Below are 19,855 nucleotides of genomic sequence, written 5' to 3'. Positions count from 1 at the left end.
GCAGAACAATGGTGAGGTGTGCCTTAGGTGTGACAGAGGAATTTAAGGTGGAGGTGGGACTGCATCAGGGATCAGCTCTGAGCCCCTTCCTGTTTGCAGTGGTAATGGATAGGCTGACAGATGAGGTTAGACTGGAATCCCCTTGGACCATAAGGTTCGCAGATGATATTGTGATATGCAGTGAAAGCAGGGAGCATGCAGAGGAACAATTAGAAAGATGGATAGAATGAAGATTAGCCGAAGTAAAACAGAACATATGTGCGTGAATGTGAGGGGTGGAGGAGGACGAGTGAAGCTCCAGGAAGAAGAGATGGCGAGGGTGGACGACTTCAAATATTTACGGTCAACAATACAGAGAAGTGGTGAGTGTGGTAAGGAAGTGAAGAAACGGGTCCAAGTGGGGTAGAACAGATGGCGGAAGGTGTCTGGTGTTCTATGTGACAGAAGAGTGTCCGCTAGGATGAAGGGCAAAGTTTATAAAACAGTGGTGAGACCGGCCATGATGTAAGGATTAGAGACGGTGGCAATGAAGAAACAACAGGAAGAAGAACTCGAGGTGGCAGAAATGAAGAGGTTGAGGTTCTCGCTCGGAGTGAGCAGGTTGGATAGGATTAGAAACGAGCTCAGCCAAAAATGGATGTTTTGGAGACAAGGTTCGAGAGAGCAGACTTCGATGGTTTGGACATGTTCAGAGGCGAGAGAGTGAATATATTGGTAGAAGGGAGGTGAGGATGGAGCTCCCGGGCAAAAGAGCGAGAGGAAGACCAAAGAGAAGGTTTATGGATGTGGTGAGGGAAGACATTAGGGCAGTTGGGGTTCGTGAGGAAGATGAACGAGATAGGATGACACGGTGTGGCGACCCCAACGGGACAAGCCGAAAGGAAAAGAAGAAGAAGACGTATATGGCTTTGTGTAACTCCCGCCTTGAAAATCCTCTCCAGGGATTTGTTTTCGACGTGAAACAGGAAGTGACGTACGCGGCAAGACCGCCCTCAAGTGTTTCAATGAGTTTTACCTGCGGGTTCGGGTTAGCTCCTCGTTCCTTCGTGTTAGCCAAAATGTCGGCTCGTTGCATCCATCGCTGGGCATTGCTCGAACACTCGTGAGGACGGATTTAAACTTCATAAGTTTGCAGGAGACCCGGTTCGTTGTAAAAAATGGATTCCACGGGTGCAGAGGACGAGCGCTTCGTGGGTTCCAGATGACAAGTCGGTGTGTTTACGGCGACTAGAAAAAAAGAATAGTTTTCCTTCCTTCCCTTTTCATCCACCCGTCTGTCCTTGAGTTCATCTTTCCTTGAGTTCATCCTTCCCTTTCTGAACTTTCATTTCTTCCGTCTTTCCTTTTCATCAACCCATCTTTCCTTTAGTTCTTCCTTTACCTTCTTTTTCATCTTTTTATCCACCCATCTTTCCTTTCCTTCATTTCCATATTTCCTTCCCTTTTCATCCACCCATCTTTCCTTTCGATCCTTCCCTTCCTTTTCATCTTTTCCTTGAGTTCATCTTTCCTTTAGGGAATCCTTCCCTTTCTGAACTTTTCATCCTTTCATCTCTTCCATCTTTCCTTCCACTCATCTTTCCTTGAGTCCATCCTTTCCTTCTTTTCCATCCTTCGTTTCTTCCATCTTCCCTTCCCTTTTCATCCACCCATCTTTTCATCCACCTTTTCCTTCCCTTTTCATCCACCCGTCTTTCCTTGAGTTCATCCTTTTCTTCTTTCTTTTTCTTCTTTTCCATTCTTCATTTAATTTCTTCCATCTTTCCTTCCTTCCCTTTTCATCCACTCATCTTTCCTTGTTCATCTTTCCTTGTTCATCCTTCTTTTCCATCTTCTCTTCCATATTTCCTTCCCTCTTCATCCACCCGTCTTTCCTTGAGTTCACCCTTTCCTTCTTTTCCATCCTTCATTTCATTTCTTCCATCTTTCCCTCCCTTTTCATCCACCCATCTTTCCTTGAGTTCACCCATCTTTTCCATATTTACTTTTCATCCACCCATCTTTCCTTTCGATCCTTCCCTTCCTTTTCATCTTTTCCTTGAGTTCATCTTTCCTTTAGTTCATCTTTCCCTTTCTGAACTTTTCATCCTTTCATCTCTTCCACCTTTACTTCCTCCCCTTTCCATCCACCCATCTTTCCTTGAGTCCATCCTTTCCTTCTTTTTCATCTTCTTTTCCATCCTTCGTTTCTTCCATATTTTCTATATTTCCTTCCCTTCCTTTTCATCCACCCATCTTTTCATCCACCTGTCTTTCCTTGAGTTCATCCTTTTCTTCTTTCTTTTTCTTCTTTTCCATCCTTCATTTAATTTTTTCCATCCTTCCCTTTTCATCCACCTGTCTTTCCTTGAGTTCATCCTTTTCCATCTTTCCTTCCTTCCCTTTTCATCCATCCTTCCCTTTTCATCCATCCTTCATTTAATTTCTTCCATCTTTCCTTGTTCATCCTTTCCATCCATATTTCCTTCCCTTTTCTTCCACCCATCTTTCCTTGTTCATCCTTATTTTCCTTCCCTCTTCATCCACCCGTCTTTCCTTTAGTTCATCCTTCCCTTTTCATCCACCCATGTTCATCCTTTCCTTCTTTTTAATCTTCTCTTCATCCATATATCTTTCCCTTTTCATCCTTCTTTTCCATCTTTCCTTGAGTTCACCCTTCTTTTTAATCTTCTCTTCATCCATATTTCCTTCCCTTTTCATCCACCCCTCTTACCTTGAGTGTTCTTTTTCATCCTTTGTTTCTTCCATCCCTTTTCATCCACTCATCTTTCCTTGTTCATCCTTCCCTTTTTATCCACCCATCTTGAGATCATCTTTGCCATCTTCACTTTATTAATCCTACATTTTCTCCCATCCCCCCATTCATCTTTCATTTGGTCCTGTCCACTTTATCATGTCATTGTTACCCTTCTATCGCCACTGTTCTTCCATCTTTACTTTGTTTCTTCAGTCCGGCCAGCATCCAGCCATTTTCTTTGCCATTTATCCTCGCATGGTTGCGCGTACCAGATACACAAGTCTTGCCTTTTCTTCCATTGCTGTATTCACCTTCTCTTTTCTTCAGTTCCCCACCATGTTATCTTCTCTTCCAATTTAGAGTCCAGTTAATGTTGCCTGTTCTTGGGAGGTCATCAGAGTGCCTGGAGGAGATGCAAACGCAAACTCCACACGGGGCTCGAACCCGGGTCCTCAGAACCGTGAGGCCGACGCTCTACCGACTGAGCTGACGTGCTGTCCCTGTCTCTCTGCCTTTCTGCTCTACTTGAACCTTCGGAACTTCAAAATGTTGCCGCGTACACCGGGAATTCACCCCCAACAAACAAATCGACAAAATCAAAACTTTCTCATCTTTCTTTGACACCGCCTTGAAGAATTTACGGGCCCACGCACGCAAACACGCAAGCACGTGACGTCACGCATGGTGCCACCCGCATATTTGTGTCAACTACTATCCGTATGATGGTATGGCGGCCCCGTTGGTCAGCGGTTAGGGCAATGGCCTCGTGAGCCTGGGTTTGTGGGTTCGAATCCCACTAGGGCCTCAACGCCAACCATTCGCTTCCCTTCCCTATTAAGTTCTATTTTCATTGAAATCGTCTTTTATCAAAAGTGCTCCAAACTTTTGATTTCTTCAAAAGTACTCGATACCACTCAAACAAAAGTACTCTCACCTTCATTTAGCAAAAGCACTTGAACTTTTTTTTTTCTTTCTCAAAACTACTCGATCTTATTTTACTGCTGGTAACTTCAATTCAAGTGTGTGTACATTTGCCACCTCCGCGGACTTCGCGGTGAAACTTAGAATAATAACTTTAGCTTTAACGTTCGTAACTTCAAAATGTTGTCGTGTTCATCGGGAAGTCACCCCCAACAAACAAATCAACAAAAGAAAACTTTCTCATCGCGCCCGCAAATACGCACGTGACGTCACGCACGGTCCCGCCCACATGTGTGTCAACCACCTCCGTTATGAGCCGTGTTGACCGTGGATCAGTGGTTAGAGCGTTGCTTTCGTTATCCAGAGGTTGTGGGTTCGTATCCCGCTCGGGACTCCACTCCCTTTCATGCCTTATCTTTCCTTCCTTCCCTTTTCATCTTTTTCGCACCATTCCTGCCATTCATCCGTTTGTCTTTTCTTCCATTGTTGTACTCCCTCTCTTTTCTTAATTTCACACTTTCCCCCCATCATCCTTTCCTTTTTCATGCCTTATCTTCTCTTCCGTCCCACGCACGTGACGTCACGCACGGTCCCACCCACATGTTTTTGTCCACCACCCTGCGCGTGGAAGTCCGGCGGCCCCAGCAGCCACCCGACGACGAGGACACGGCAGTAAGTTCGCCGCAGCTCCCCGGAGGTCGTGCGCGACACGGCGGCCTCCACGCGGGCACGACAGACGCCGTCGGCGGCGTCCGGTTGACGCAGGGATCGCCTGGATATCGATGTCGCTCTCCGAGTGGAGTCGCGGACGCGGAAGTTTACCACTTAGTTCCCGGTGGCTGGAATGAAGCAAAAGTGTTGATTTTGGAGGTGTTTTAATGATTTTTATTTATTTTTTTTTGGGGGGGGGGAGGGAAAGACTTCGGGTGAGGAGGAGGCGACGCTTCGTAGCCGACCAACTGTTGACTGCTAACGCTAGCTAGCCTCTATGGCTATCTGCACTTTTAGCTCATGTTGCTCGGATAAACTACTGGATATAAGTTCACAACAGCACGTAAGTCGCCTTATACCGTCCTGTTTTCCTCACCACACGTGTTTTTGTCCCACTTTTCCACTCTTTTGACTTATTAGTGTGCCCCACGGTGTTTGGACATTAATAACATTTACAGTTAGGAACATTATTATTTTTGGCCCACCCACTACACAATATTTCAAAAAATATATATACTTTACCCCTCAAATTCAACTCCAATAACGTTTCCTAAGTGTTAAGTGTTCTTATCGTAACAGTAATTCGCCAGCGGGGGGCGCTGTGTTGCAGCTTTCAGTCACACGCACTATGTCACTTTTTGTTCCCGTCATCCTTTCCTTCTTTTTCATGCCTTATCTTCTCTTCCATCCTGTTTTTATTCCTTCCATCTCATAATAATAATTATGTGAATCGTTTCACGTAATTACGTATAACTTTTCACAAAATTCTGTGAAACGTATCACATAATTCTGTGAAAAGTTACACATAATTATGTGAAACGTATCACATTCATAATTATGTGAATCATTTCACGTAATTACGTGTAACCTTTTACAGAATTTTGTGAAACGTTACACATAATTATGTGAAACGATACACGTAAGTATGTGATATTTACACACAATTATGTAAAATGATTAACAATTATGTGATATTTACACATTTATGTAAAATGATTCACAATTATCTGATATTTACACATAATTAGGTGAAACGATTCACCTAATTATTTGAAATGCGACCTTTTTTTTGGTGTGGCAGTAATACACTTCTTTAAAAAATGTACATATTTCTCATTTTGATTTATGTTCAGGAAATGCAAAATACTTTTCTGAGCAGTCTGTACGACGTAGCTGGAATTGACCCCTCCGTGGATATTGCGCAATCCGCGTCGCTGACCAATCAGAGGCCAGAGATCTGCATAAACCAAAGCCCGTTTTTGCTCCCGCCATTTTCTCAGACAACATTGCATGGTCCAGTATAGATTCTGTTGGCGTTTTATCGCGTATTTGGGTTATTCAACAAAAAATATGGTTAAGAGGTGTAGTCACGGACTTTGTAATAGTGACGACAGGTATCCTGAAAGGCGAGTTGGTGGAGTTCGATTCGTACCCTTTCCAAAACCGAAGACCCAGTACGAAAAATGCCTTCCATGGATCAAACTTTGTGGAAGACCTCATCATCAACTAAATCCATCTAATATCAACCGGAACAGATATGTTTGCACAAAGGTATGCCTTATATTTGATTTTCAATACATGTCTCGTATAAATGAATTCGAAGTTCTTCGCTAGCATAACACTGCTGCGTGTGAACGATTGACACACTTATTCTTTGTTGAGCGATATTTCGCGATGATCTTACTGCACAAACGTATTGATTTCTTGCTGGCTCGCGACCGAAGCTTAACCAGACTGTGTTTGCACGAAGATATGCCCTAAATTTGATTTTTAATACACGTCTCGTTTAAATGAATGAGACGTTCTCCTCTAGCATAACATTGCTACGTGTGAACGATTGACACACTTATTCTTTGTTGAGCGATATTTAGCGATGATCGGACTGCACAAACGTGTTGCTTTCTTGCTGGCTGGCGACCAAAGCGTAACCAGACTGTGTTTGCGCGAAGATATGCCCTAAATTTGATTTTTAATACACGTCTCGTATAAATGAATGAGACGTTCTCCGCTAGCATAACATTGCTACTTGTGAATGATTGAATGACATCAGAAGCATGGCGTCTCTCTCAGTTAAGAATGTATTGTATTTAGAATCTATAATATATCGTTGATTTGAATGAAATCAGAAGCATGGAGTCTGTCTCAGTTCAGAATTTATTGTAAGTAAGTTTCTTTCAGCTTGTCCCTTTCGGGGTCGCCACAGCGTGTCATCTCAGATGAACGCACATATGTTTGGCACAATTTTTACGCCGGATGCCCTTCCTGACGCAACCCTTCTCAGTGAGTGGAGGCCCCAGTGGGATACGAACCCACAACCCCTGGTTTACCAAACCAGTGCTCTGACCACTGAGCTACAGGGCCCCAGAATGTATTGTATTGTATTGTATTTGCCATTTTTTACTGTTTGTCTTACGTCAGCGCACGTGGCGTGACGTCACTTCAGGAGGCGTGGCTAAGTGCCCTGTACGGAGGGGTCAATTGAGCATGTGCATTCTCCATCCCTGGATACACTTTTTTTTTTTTTTTTTTTTTTTTCAACAAAGCAACTTTTGCGAGGGGGGGGGTTGTTATTTTTTTTTTTTTTCACACGATTGAGAATGAAAGCATCAAATTTATCCGATTTGCCGTCTTTTTGGTTTATGTCTTTTCCGCTTAGATAGGGGAGCGGCCGTCTCTTTTATGTCTCCTGTTGTCTACTTCAATAGTCACTGACACAAAGAAGCTTTGATCAACATCGGCTCGCTGGGAGCTCAATGGTGGGGCCGTACCGTGTGTTGCAAACTACTTCACGCTCCGGTGTATGACGTCTTTGAAGTGACGGGGCCTGCTTTCTGGGGGGTTTGAAAAAAATAATCATTCTTATTTTTAAAAAAGCCCTTTAATGGACCTTGTACTTTTTTCATGCATGTGGATAAAAGAAGTATTAGTTTTGAAGTTCAGAGGATGTTTTTGTGTCTTTCAAATGAGCTTGTTGTTGGAGTTTGATATGACTTAAATTGTTGCCGTGCCTGCGTGGGTTTTCTCCCGGGACTCCGGTTTCCAAGCGCAACCCAAAAAGATACCTAAATTGCCCCCAGGGTGTGATTGTTGTCTGTCTCCGTGTGGCATGCGATTGGCTGGCAACCAGTTCAGGGTGCACCCCGCCTCCAGCCCGTTGACAGCTAGGATAGGCTCCAGCGCTCTTCGCGACCCTTGTGAGGATAAGCGGCAAAGAAAATGGATGCATGGATAAATAGACCCCAAGTGTGATTGTGAGTGTGGCTGTTTGTCTCGATGTGGCCTGTGATTGGCTGGCACCCAGTTCAGGGTGTACCCTGCCTCCTGCCTGTTGACATTTGGGATCGGCTCCAGCGCTCCCCACGACCCTCATGAGGATAAGCAGCAAAGAAAATATATGGATAGATGGATCAATTGCCCCTAGGTGTGATTGTGTCTGTTTGTCTCCACATGCCGTGTGTTTGGCTGGCACCCAGTTCAGGATGTACCCAGCCTCCTTTCCGTTGACATCTCGGATTGGCTCCAGCACTCCCCGTGGCTCTCGTGAGGATAAGCGGCAAAGAAAATGGATAGATGGATAAATTGCCCCTAGGTGTGATTGTGAGTGCGGCTGTTTGTCTCCATGTGCCCTGCGATTGGCGTGCAACCAATTCGGGTGTACCCCGCCTCCTGCAATGACACCTGGGATTGGCTCCAGCACTCCTGTGACCCTTGTGAGGATAAGCTGTTGAGAAAATGGATGGCTGTATGACTTAAATTGCAATTAAGTTCATTGATTGCAATGAAGACTGCTATTGTGATTCTGTGTCTTTTTTTTGGGGTGCTTGTAATTGGGTTAGACCGCAGGAAAAACAGCACAAAGAAATGATTTTATTCCGATTTATGATATAACGAATTTAGACATTTATTGAAAGCGTTTCACTGACACAGCAATTATGACTTTTCTCATGCCATTATTCTTTGGGTAAAAGAAAAAGTAAATTGCTTGCGGGCAAAATAAGTTAACACGTGACTAATGTTAGCAGGGGGGAAAAAAAACATACATAAAGTGAAAGCACGATCTGGAGTGACACAATATCATTTTTGTACATACATACACTGACATATTAAGGCAAAAGAGACTATTTGAAGAGAATCAAACATCCAAAATTTATTTTAAAATGTTTTCAACAATCTAATTTCACACTCGTCTTATCATTATACATTGTCACCAAATTGCCCTTTGGAATATTACAATTCTTCTGTATTGTACATTGAATTTCACGTTTATGGAATCATCCCTTTAGCACAAGAACGGGACAAAAGTCGAATCGAAAAAAAAAAAAAAGTCTTCATTCTTGTCCCGTTTGTTTTCATTACAAATACTAAAACCTAATAAAAATCATGTTCGGCAGGTTTTTCGTCAGCAGTGAGGTGCAGTATCCAATATATTACAAATAATTACAGAGAGTAAAAGTATGCAGGTCACTGTTGAAAAATGGATACAGCACAATATGTCTTCAAAGTGCATTTGTCAATGATTTGAAGATAAACACAAAATAATTGTCACTTTTTAAAAATAATTCAACTGAAGACAACTGAGATTTGGTAATCCCAATTCCACTGAAGTAAGAACATTGTCTAAAACAGAAGAGAATGATTTTCAAATACATTTCAACTTATTTTCACCATTTTGTGAAAACTGCGCGAGCAAATAGTCCAACAGTCTAACAGCAACATTTCTCAATATACATTTTTTTTGTTTGTTATCATTGGTAAGATTCAGAAACTCAAGAGAAATGTAAGCGTCGAGGCCGAAAACCATGCCCGTGGACTTCTGGCGCCATTATCGAAAGAATATTGCCGCATGGCCTCGGGAAATCTTCAGAAAATCATCGTCGGTTAACACAAGTTGTTGTTCCAGCTACAAATGCAAGTTAAAACTCTAACATGCAAAGCAAAAGTCATGGATCAAGAAAGACAGAACCAGAAACGCCGCCTGTTTCTTCTGGGCCTGACCTCATCTGCGGTGGACTAAAGCAAAGTGGAGAAGTGTGCTGCGGTCTGATGAGTTCACGTTTCAAATTGTTTTTGGGAAATCATGATATCATGTCAGGTGGCACGGTGGAGCAGCTGATGAAGTGTTGGCCTCGCACTTCTGAGGACCTGGGTTCGATCCCGCCCTCGCCTGTGTGGAGTTTGCATGTTCTCCACGTGCCTGCTTGATTTTTCCTCCCGCGTCCCAAAAAAACCACGCAACATTAATTGGACACTAAATTGCCCCGAGGTGTGGTTGTGAGTGCCACTGTCTGTCTCCATGCGCCCTGCGATTGGCTCGCAACCGGTTCACGGTGTACTGCCGCCTCCTGCCCGCTGACAGCTGGGATAGGCTTCAGCGCTCCCCGCGACCCTCGTGAGGATATGCGGCACATAAAATGAATGGAGGGATGATATCATGTCCTCAGTGCCAGAGAGGAAAAGGACAATCTGGATTCTTTGTGCCCATTTCATGGGAAAATTCTACATAATTGAAGGCACCATGAACGCTGAAAGGTGCGTACTGGTTTTGGTGCAACATGCTGCCATCCAAGCAACTTACAGGGACATCCCTGTTTATTTGAGCAAAACAATGCCATGTCACATTCCGCACGCGCTCGAAGGGTAGAAAAAGCAGTCCAGACTCGTCTCTCATTGCAAATCTGAGAGAGGTTGTACATCAAGCAAGAAGGGACAAATGCGTGAAATTAGATTCTCTTATCATTTACATTTTACACATAGTCGCAACTTCAGTGGAATCGGGGGTTTGTATATTTCAATTTTAGCAACCAAGAAAAAAGGTGCCTTTCAACACAGCGTTGCCTTGATAAGTTAAAAAAAACTAAACTAAAAATAAAACGCTGACCTCCTAAACCGCAAACAGTCGTGACGTTTGGCGCTTTTTAGTCCTTTTCTTACGGGTCGATGGCCATGTTGAGGCTTTCGCCGTGGATGTCCGGTAAGGTCCTCTCCGGTCTCAGACACACGGCCAACCTCTGTTTTTATCGGGAATTACAAGTAAGGATTCCATGTAACTCGATTTTTTTTTCTCCTTAATTATTGCCGTTGTTATTTTGTTTCTCCACAGACCTGCTTAAGAGATCCTGGCGTCCACACCATCTTGTATATCATGTAAATGGGGATCCACATCAAGGACGAAAAACCGATGGCGTACCCGACTGTGATGCTCCATTCGGGATAGTTGTAGTCGAACAATGTGAGTAGCGGGGCCTTCAGTAATGAACTCACCATGATGTACTGCAAATAGAATAAAGGGGAACATGCCGTTGCCAAGGAAATACTGAACGATATGATGTGATTCATGCGGCACCTTCTAGTGTGCACAACACAGCCACCGGGGGGCAGTATAATGCAGTCATGCAGACACAACCAAAGAGGATTTTCACTACTACAGGAAGTGACTCAATAATGGCAGTAATTTTCCACAAAGGATAAAGAGTGTATTCCTGTCGATATTGTTATATTGTCTAAGTGTTTTGCAGGACCATTTGTGTTCATATAGTCATTGATTAGGCAGCACGGTGGCTCAGCTGGTAAAGCGTTAGCCTCACAGTTCTGAGGTCCTATGTAGAATTTGGATTCTCTCCCCGTGCCTGCGTGGGTTTTCTCCGGCCATTCCGGTTTCCTCCCACATCCCCAAAACATGCAACAACATTAATTGGACTCTCTAAATTGCCCATAGGTGTGATTGTGAGTCTCGATGTGCCCTGCGATTGGCTGGCAACCATTCAGGGTGTACCCCACCTCCTGCCCGTTGACAGCTGGGAAAGGCTCCGCCACTCCCCGTGACTCTTGTGAGGATAAGCGGCTAAGAAAATGGATGGCTGGATCGTCATTGATTACGGCATTGTAATGCCGCCAGGAATGGATCGTCATTGATTAAAGCATTAAGTCGCCGCCACTTACATGCCGGTATTAGCCCGTCTATGGCGTTTCCCATTGTGTGTTAGCATTGAGCTAGTGGACATAAAAGCAAAGTCTTGTGGTTGTTTTCAACACATCACATGTACCAGTAATTCTCTGTCTTATAATTACTTCGAGTCGACTTCAGTGCCACCAAACAGCGCTCGTATCGCAAATATTTGCCAATAAGTTGAAGCAAAATATTGTCTTGTATTTTGAAAAATTTTTAAGTCGGGTCACTTGTATCTCAAGGCACCTTTTAAATTTTTATAACGTTTTATTTTTTATAAATTTTAGAATTTTTTTATTTGTATAAATTTTTATAATTGTATAATTTTTTAAACCATTTTTATAATAATTTTATAACGGCAATATTGAGAACTCATTAAATGTCAATAAGAAAGAAGTGACAATCAAATAAATCACGTGTGAAATTAATATTTGTCGACATTATCGCAATACCAAAATATGATATTTCGGGGATGTTTATATGTTTTCATCCATCTTTATTATCTCATAAAAACAAGCGACTACTTACTGCCAGAAATGCGGGACTGATGGCCACCCAGCACACTTTCCAGAACATTCCTGGCGCCTTGCCCAGCATGGCTTGGACGTCATTGCTGAACCTGTTGATGCCTGCAAGAAGCGAAGAAGTCCGTTGCGGATTTGGATTCCGCGTCGCTATCGGAAAACAACGAAGCCACCGATCCGTTTCCTATTTACCGTAGAACCAGGAAACCGCGATGGCCTCGAGGAATCCCACCGCGATGATGGAACACCCGACGCCAAACTCCTCCAGCAGCTTCACCACGTAGGCCCCACCCTGCCATTCATCCAACAATTTACCTTGTTTTTTTTTTTTTTATTTTGTTCTGCCTTGTTTTTTTCCGTCCACCCCATTTCAGTGAGGATGACCAAGTTGTCAAAAAAAAAAACAAACAAATCTGGAAAATCCTACATTGGTAAGAGTACTCAAAGAGCCCAGAAAGCAGACCAGCACCAAACACAGGACAAAAAGTTCCCGTCTTTGAGCGAAACGATCGGGGTATTCGTCCAACACAGCCGTGATGATCGCCTCCAGGCCGCCGAACTGAAACAAACAGAATCGTCGTCACCACGTTTTTATCTGTGATTATATCAATCGCAGCATTTTTAAATCTACGTTATAGCCGCCATTTGTCCAATTCTGAGAATTTAACAGTGAGGTCTGAGCGCTCCCCCGTGCTGAAAAGTCTCCTTGTGATGAATGCGCATGCGTTACTGAACTCTGTGTTCGTAACAAAACGGTTACCGGTCTGACATACGTTTTAACCTAACTCTAACCTTAAAACAAAAATTGATAAAAAGATATACACATATATGTACGTTCGCTGTGTTCATTTGACACGTCCATAGCGAACATGAAGATCTGGCGACAAGTTGTCAAAATATTGATGGGGATGTTTCAGACTGGCCGGAAGTTTACAAAATATACGCGCATGTGCATTAATCACAAGGGGACTTTTCAGCACGAGGGAGCGCTCAGACTGGTATGACGGTCTGGGCGCTCCCCCGCGCTGAAAAGTCTCCTTGTGATTAATGCGCATGCATTACGAACAGGGGAACTCTGGGTATGTATCCGACGCTTACTGGGAAATCCCCCGCTCTCGTTCCTCGTCCTCCTTCTTCTACATAGAGCTAGCTAACATATGTTATAACCTAACCTTAAAACAAAAGTTGATAAAAAGGTATACACATATATGTACGTTCGTCTTTCTGAGACATGTTGAAGCGTGGATGGCGATGTTTCAGACTGGCCAGAAGTTTAGAAATTATTCGCACATGTGCATTAATCATAAGGAGACTTTTCAGTACGGGGGAGTACTCAGACCGTCACACCGGACCAACCTGTGTGGAGTTCGCATGTTCTCCCCATGCCTGCGTGGGTTTCCTCCCACGTCCCAAAAAAAACCATGCAACATTAATTGGACCCTTTAAATTGCCCCATGGTGTGATTGTGAGTGTTCGTCTCTATGTGCCCTGCGATTGGCTGGAAAGCAGTTCAGGGTGTACCCCGCCTCCTGCCCGTTGACAGCTGGGATAGGCTCCAATATTTCTGCGACCCTTGTAAGGATAAGCGGCTCGGAAAATGGATGGATGATTGTTGGGAGTCAGGTCATACCGTGCTGTCCAGTCCCAGAGTGATCATCATCACAAAAAAGATGATGGCGAAGAAGGTGGATCCCACCATTTTGGCGATGGCCTCGGGGTATGTGATGAAGAGTAAACTGGGTCCTGAAAACGTGACGACATTAATATGAGCTCAGTGTATTGTTTTTTTTTTTTTTTTTTTTTTTTGGAAATGTCTTGGGATCACCTTTATCTCTGGCCACATCCTCCACCCTCACGTTTCTCATCTCCGCCATGTAACCCAACACTGTGAAGATGACGAAGCCTGACACGAAACTGGTCAGGCAGTTGACCAAGCTGGTCACGATGGCGTCACTAAAGAATCAAAAAAGAAAAAACAAAACAAAACAAAAAATCAGCTTTGGTGCACCGATTTGATGATTTTCCCACTGGATGGCGCTAAGCGGCTTCTTGACCTTTCCGACCTTTATTTCATGGCTTGCTGTATACCGAGGCCACAGCAATAGAATAATATAGAGTGTACTGATATTCAGTATGTATGAATTTTTAGCCATCTGAATGATTTGTGTAAAATTGAGTGATCACTTCATATGTTTCTCAAAAAGAAGCAAATGTATATTCCTAATCACAATTTCCTTCTTTCTTTCCGAACCCTGCAACAAGATTTTTTTTTTTTTTTTTTTTTTACCAAGATGCGTAAAATTTGAACTTGAAACATTTACAATGTTTTTTTGTTTTGTTTTTCTCTCCAGAGAATGAAATTTGGTAACAATGAAAAAGCATTTTTAATGTGATGAATTATTATGTTTAAATGCAGCAGCAGGCACGTTTGGGGGAAATTTCATGTAAATATGCCAATTGGAAAAGCAGAACTGGACGTGGCTAAAAAAAAAAAAAAACTCATGTGAAAGGCTTCAAATTCTATTGTTAAATCTATAATCATGTGAATATTTTGTTGAATTTATTTTTTTTTTAAACATGAAGTTTTAATTTCATTTGCTTAGGTCAATGGTCTCAAACTCAAGGCTCGCGGGCCAAATCCGGCCCACCATATGAATTGATGTGGCCCGTGAAGCCAAAGCATTTGTCAACTTCCATGTTTTTTGTGAAAATCTGTACCAAAATTTCAAATTGTCACATATCATAAATGATAATGTTGATACATTATAAGCATTTTTGGGACACCAAACATAAACAATGGTTAAAAGCCCATGACGCTTGATTTCTGATTCCAAACAAGTTCATAAATTTTATGTGTAAATATGATGAAGCGGGGCGGCACGGTGGTCCGAGGACCCTGGTTCGATCCCGGACATGCCTGTGTGGAGTTTGCATGTTCTCCCCGTGTGTGAGGATAAGCGGCAAAGAAAATGGATAAATGGACCCTAGGTGTGGTTGTGAGTGCGGCTGTTTGTCTCGAAGTGCCCAGCGATTGGCTGGCGACCGGTTCAGGGTGTACCCCGCCTCCTGCCCTTTGACAACTGGGACAAGCTCCAGCACTCCCCATGACCCTCATGAGGATAAGTGGCCAAGAAAATGGATTGATTCTTACGAACGTCTTGGGATAGTTTAACCAGAATGGTCGGTTCTTACCGATAGCAGTTGTTAGTGAAAGGATTATAGCTGGAGAGTGCCAGGAGGACCCCAAAACCTGGACCGAGGGAGAAGAAGATCTGAGCAGCAGCATCCACCCACACCTTTAAAAAAAAAATGTGAAAAGAAAAACATCAGCCTGCATATTTCATTGGCATAAAAATCAATATGTTCAAGGTGAAATAACTCATCGCTGTTAGAGCAATTGTGTCATTTTAGCGTGCGGCGGAGCTGCCTTGTTGCCGCCCAGCTGGACGCAGGCAGATCAGAAGCGCAGCGCGCTTAAAAAGAAGAGGTCTGAAAGGGGACGCCTTTGTCAACGGCCAGAAAATCCAAACCAATTATGCATCTCATTATGCCGCTGTGAAGCTTACTTATGCATCTCATTTCGTCTCATCCATATTCAGCTCCGAGCAAAGCAAACGCCGGTTTTAGCGGACCGGCGAGTCCGGCGGGAGCGAGCGATAACGGCCTTTTACTGTCACTTTCTCAAAAGGATCGCGTATCAAAACTTTACATTATTATTATTATTATTATTATTATTGCATTTTGAATTTGCTGGTACATTATGTTTGGATATATTTGAGGGCATTTTCATTTCATATCTTGGCCAAAAGTTACGTCTTCAAAATAATTCAGGGATTCTTTCTCACTGCAGGCAAATCCATCCATTTTCTTTTCCGCTTATCCTCACGAGGGTCGCGGGGAGTGCTGGAGCCTAATGACGATTGCTGTGTCAGTGCAACACTTTTGGTAAATGTCTGAATTCGTTAGAATATGAATCATATTGAAATCATTTCTTTGTACTGTTTTTCCTGCGGACCAACAGGCAGAGTGAAATTCAATTATTGTACAAGCACCCCAAAAAGATGCAAAATCACAACAGCAATCAATGAACTTAATTGCAATTTAAGTCATGCAGCCATCCATTTTCTGAGCCGCTTATCCTCACAGGGTTCCCAGGAGTGACGGAGACAATCCCAGCTGTCATGGAGCAGGAGGCGGGGTGCACCCTGAGCTGGTTGGCGGCCAATCGCAGGGCACATAGAGACAAACAGTCGCACTCACAATCACACCTAGTGGCAATTTATCCATCCATTTTCTTTGCCACTTATCCTCACGGGGGTCGGGGGGAGCGCTGGAGCCTATCCCAGTTGTCAACGGGCAGGAGGCGGGGTACAACCTGAACCGGTTGCCAGCCAATCGCAGGGCACATACAGACAAATAACCGCACACACAATCACACCTAGGGGCAATTTATCCATCCATTTTCTTTGTTACTTATCCTCACAAGGGTCGCAGGGAGCGCTGGAGCCTATCCCAGCTGTCAACGGGCAGGAGGCGGGGTACACCCTGAACCGGTTGGCAGCCAATCGCAGGGCACATACAGACAAATAACCGCACACACAATCACAGCTAGGGGGAATTTAGAGCGTCCACATTTTTGGGGATGTGGGAGGAAACCGGAGTGCCTGGAGAAAACCCACCCACGCAGGCACGGGGAGAACATGCAAACTCCACACAGGTGGGTCCGGGATCGAACCCGGGTCCTCAGAACTGCGAGGCCAACGCTTTGGCAGCCAAAAGAAAAATATGATCTGTAAAATAAAATAACCATTTCCAGGCCCCATCCTGTACCTCTAATTCTATAGACCACAATGCCCAAAGAAAAACAACCAAGAGACAGACGGCGTGCCTCGGAGGAGATGTGAAATTATTTCTCTCACTCTGGGGGGGGGGGATGAAAACATTTGCTTTGGATTTGCACTCACGCTGGTCTCCAGGAGCTTCTCCCAATTGGGTTTGAGGTAAAAGACGACCCCTCTCCAAGCTCCTGGCAGGGTGGCGCCGCGGATCAGCAGGATGAAAAGGACGATGTAGGGCAGGGTGGCCGTCACCCATACAACCTGGAAGCCAGAAATTCACGTCGTCGTCATCGATTCCATGTCGACGGGGGGTAAAAAAAACCAAATGACCTTTCCAGAAGTCTTCACCCCCTTCCAGAGACTGAAGTAAACGATGGTGAAAATGAGAAAAAGGCAGAGCATCAGCTGCCAGCGAACACCTCCCACTTTGGCCAGACCCGACGAATTGTGGATCTCCAGCACGTTCCTCCTGTTCGGATCGGGTCGAGCGCATTCAGCCAAACGCGTCTCAAAGCGAGACGACAGAAATCTTCTTTGTAATTGCCACTTACATGCACTTACGTGTAAAACTCTTCCGCCGGGGATCGGGAGGAATTTGTCCAGGTGACGTTGTCCACGCCGAAGTAGTTGGTGCAGTTGTCGGTGTTCCACGCGTTGTCGCAGTTCGTCCAGGGCAGGATGGTCGAGAAGGACGAGTAGAAATAGAAGAGCGCCCAGGCGATGATGGTGTTGTAGTAGAAGGAAACGTACAGCGCGATGACGCAAATGGCGTAGCCGATGCCTACGCCGCCCCCCCCAAAAAAAAACCCAACAAAATCAAACGGCTAATTAAAATTAAATATTTTGCTAATCGGTGCGTTCTTTAGAGATCTCGTTTCAATTATGATTTTACAAATCCTCAGATTTCTACAGTTAAAAAAAAAAAAGTAAAAATTATAGTCCTCCGTGAAAACGAGCTGATACTTTTTGTGTTTGGTCAAAATAAATAAGACATTTAGAAACATCTGCTGTGACTACAGAAAATGACTTTTTTGCCTAATTTCTGACAATATGTATACATTATTGTCAGAAATTAGGCAAAAAAGTCATATTATATATAATATTATATATATATTTAAATGTACATATCTATTTCTATGTATATTTATATAGAATTTGTTCTTATTATATATATATAATACACACATATATATTTATATATATAGAGAGAGACATATATTTATATACATATATATACACATACATTTATATAAAATTTGTTCTTAGATATATTATACACACACATATATATATACACACACACACACGAGATTGAACCCGGGACCTCAGAACTGTGAGGCCAACGCTTTAGCAGCTGAGCCGCCGGTTTTGGGGTTATGATCTAATTTTTAAAATGAACATATATATACATATTTTTATACATACGCATTTATATAGAATTTGTCCTTTAAAATATACACACACACACACACACATATATATATATATATATATATATACACCCACCTGTGTGTGTGTGTGCATATATATACACACATATAGACATTTATGTATAAATATATATTTAGATATATTTATATATGTTATATATTATGGACAGTAACTGAATCATAATCAATTCCTGTTTGCGCACGTATCTGCAATGTCAATTTGAAATAATGTGAAAATTATTTTAACTGCCACAGCAGGTTCATTGATTTTGAAAACAATCGCGAGTACGTCGTCGACCTTTCTTTTTACGAGAGGCCAGATTTCATCATCATATCACCATTTTTTTGTTTGTTTTGTTCGGACTGCACTTCCCGCTACGGGGGCTTACCTTTGAAAATGGGGCAGATGTGTTTCCATATGGATATGGCGCCGGTTCTGTGGAACTGGCCCAGAGCCAGCTCCATGTAAAAGAGCGGCACACCCCCGAAGATGGCCATCAGAATATACGGGATGAGAAAAGCACCTGCGCAAACGTTCAGGTTAAGCAAGACCACAAAGTAATATTTCATATGAATAGACTTTTGTAAGGTCACATGACTCGCCAAAGTGAGGATGTTCAAGCGTTTGCGTTATGAACTGATTTGCGGAGTTTTGATCGTCTCGGTTTACATTTTTCAAGCGTGGCAAATGCTGCAAGTGTGATTTACATGAATTAAATCTTAATTCAATGTGTAACACCAGAAAAATATTATTTTGTGGAAATGCACCTAATTGCGACAACATTGCATCCTAATTATACTCATAAATTCAAGAATTATTTTATTTGTTAAAGACTAATATTTTGTCCACTCGTAATATTTTAATCACAGTATGTCTAATTGTTTTTGACGTGGTCAAGCGTAATTAGCAATGGCTGCTTCTTTAATCCCAAATGTAAATATTCCAAACTTGACACAAACTCTGAATTTTAAAATCATATTTCATACAAAATGCCCCCCACACACACAAGCAACGATTTACTTTCTGCACCCTAGACAGTCTGTGTACTTTCAGTCTGTTTGTTAATTATTCTGACGATTTAAAATTGCATGCAAATGTTTTAAAATGAGTGTAGGGGGTAATAAAATAGTAATAATAATAATCATAATAAATCCTACCGCCACCGTTCTGGTAACATATGTATGGAAACCTCCAAACATTTCCCAGGTCAACAGCAAAGCCCACGACAGACAGGAGAAAGTCCATCTTTTTGCTCCATTTGTCCCTTGAGTCCGTCTGCGTGATGATCGGCACCGGGACCGCGTTGTTGTTGGACGTGTACGCGGGCTTTGGGGATCCGTGGTGGGTCAGACTGCCGGCCATGACCGCTGAGCTCTGCTGGGCCACCGGACTGTGGAAAAAGTCAGCCGGGGGAGGGGGCTGCAGTTTCATGAGGGGAGGGGCTGGCTTTATTTTATTTTATTTTTTTTTTGATGGGGGGGGCGGGGTCACCGTGAGCAGTTTCGACACCTGGATTTCCGTAAGAGAGCTACTGCATAACAGAGACGATCTTTGACCCTGCAATGACACGAAAATAGTTTTAATGTAAGTTTGAATAAATAAAGGGCACGGTTGAGTTATTACAATCAGGAGTCTGATATGGAACTAGATTAATTCCTCCAGGATTTGAATTTGAAATGTAAAGGGATCACATTTTCAATCGTCGCAACAATTCGCCGTCTGAAATTCACCGTCTGGCAGAGCAGCC

At 43.2% G+C, this 19,855-nt stretch overlaps 2 protein-coding genes across 3 annotated transcripts in view; one reads left to right on the top strand and one right to left on the bottom strand.

Annotated features, from left to right (window-relative positions):
- Nucleotides 1-8,117: 8,117 nt before the first annotated feature.
- On the bottom strand, nt 8,118-19,579 carry slc6a4b (solute carrier family 6 member 4b). Its single transcript, XM_061817686.1, has 13 exons — nt 19,266-19,579; nt 18,497-18,631; nt 17,239-17,458; nt 17,008-17,146; nt 16,804-16,938; nt 15,032-15,135; nt 13,665-13,792; nt 13,470-13,582; nt 12,267-12,398; nt 12,032-12,131; nt 11,844-11,944; nt 10,472-10,639; nt 8,118-10,377 (listed from the first exon to the last, which is right to left on the bottom strand). Exons 1-13 carry the CDS (start codon nt 19,537-19,539, stop codon nt 10,297-10,299), a joined length of 1,830 nt encoding a protein of 609 aa, XP_061673670.1. The 5' UTR covers nt 19,540-19,579; the 3' UTR covers nt 8,118-10,296.
- Nucleotides 10,475-19,855, top strand: part of sgsm1a (small G protein signaling modulator 1a) — a 65,919-nt gene continuing 56,538 nt past the window's right edge. The window contains exon 1 of one of the 2 annotated variants that reach the window (XM_061817676.1): nt 10,475-10,598. The gene's annotated coding sequence lies outside the window, so the exon portion shown is untranslated. The remainder of the gene's footprint in view (nt 10,599-19,855) is intronic. The other variant, XM_061817677.1, reaches the window with a different exon arrangement.

This window comes from Syngnathoides biaculeatus, chromosome 4 (assembly GCF_019802595.1).
Source record: "Syngnathoides biaculeatus isolate LvHL_M chromosome 4, ASM1980259v1, whole genome shotgun sequence".
NCBI lineage: Eukaryota > Metazoa > Chordata > Actinopteri > Syngnathiformes > Syngnathidae > Syngnathoides > Syngnathoides biaculeatus.
The sequence above is the reverse complement of the archived record's forward strand: the minus strand, read 5'-3'. Positions and strand labels throughout refer to the sequence as shown.

Bases quoted from the DNA above. Each gene is read 5' to 3' on its own strand.
- slc6a4b (XM_061817686.1), bottom strand. From the start codon at position 19,539: ATGAAACTGCAGCCCCCTCCCCCGGCTGACTTTTTCCACAGTCCGGTG. The intron at 15,136-16,803 runs GTGAGTGCAAAT...TTTTTTTTAAAG, and splicing joins AGAAGCTCCTGGAGACCAGC to GTGTGGGTGGATGCTGCTGC. The intron at 13,583-13,664 runs GTGATCCCAAGA...TCACGTTTTCAG, and splicing joins GGATGTGGCCAGAGATAAAG to GACCCAGTTTACTCTTCATC.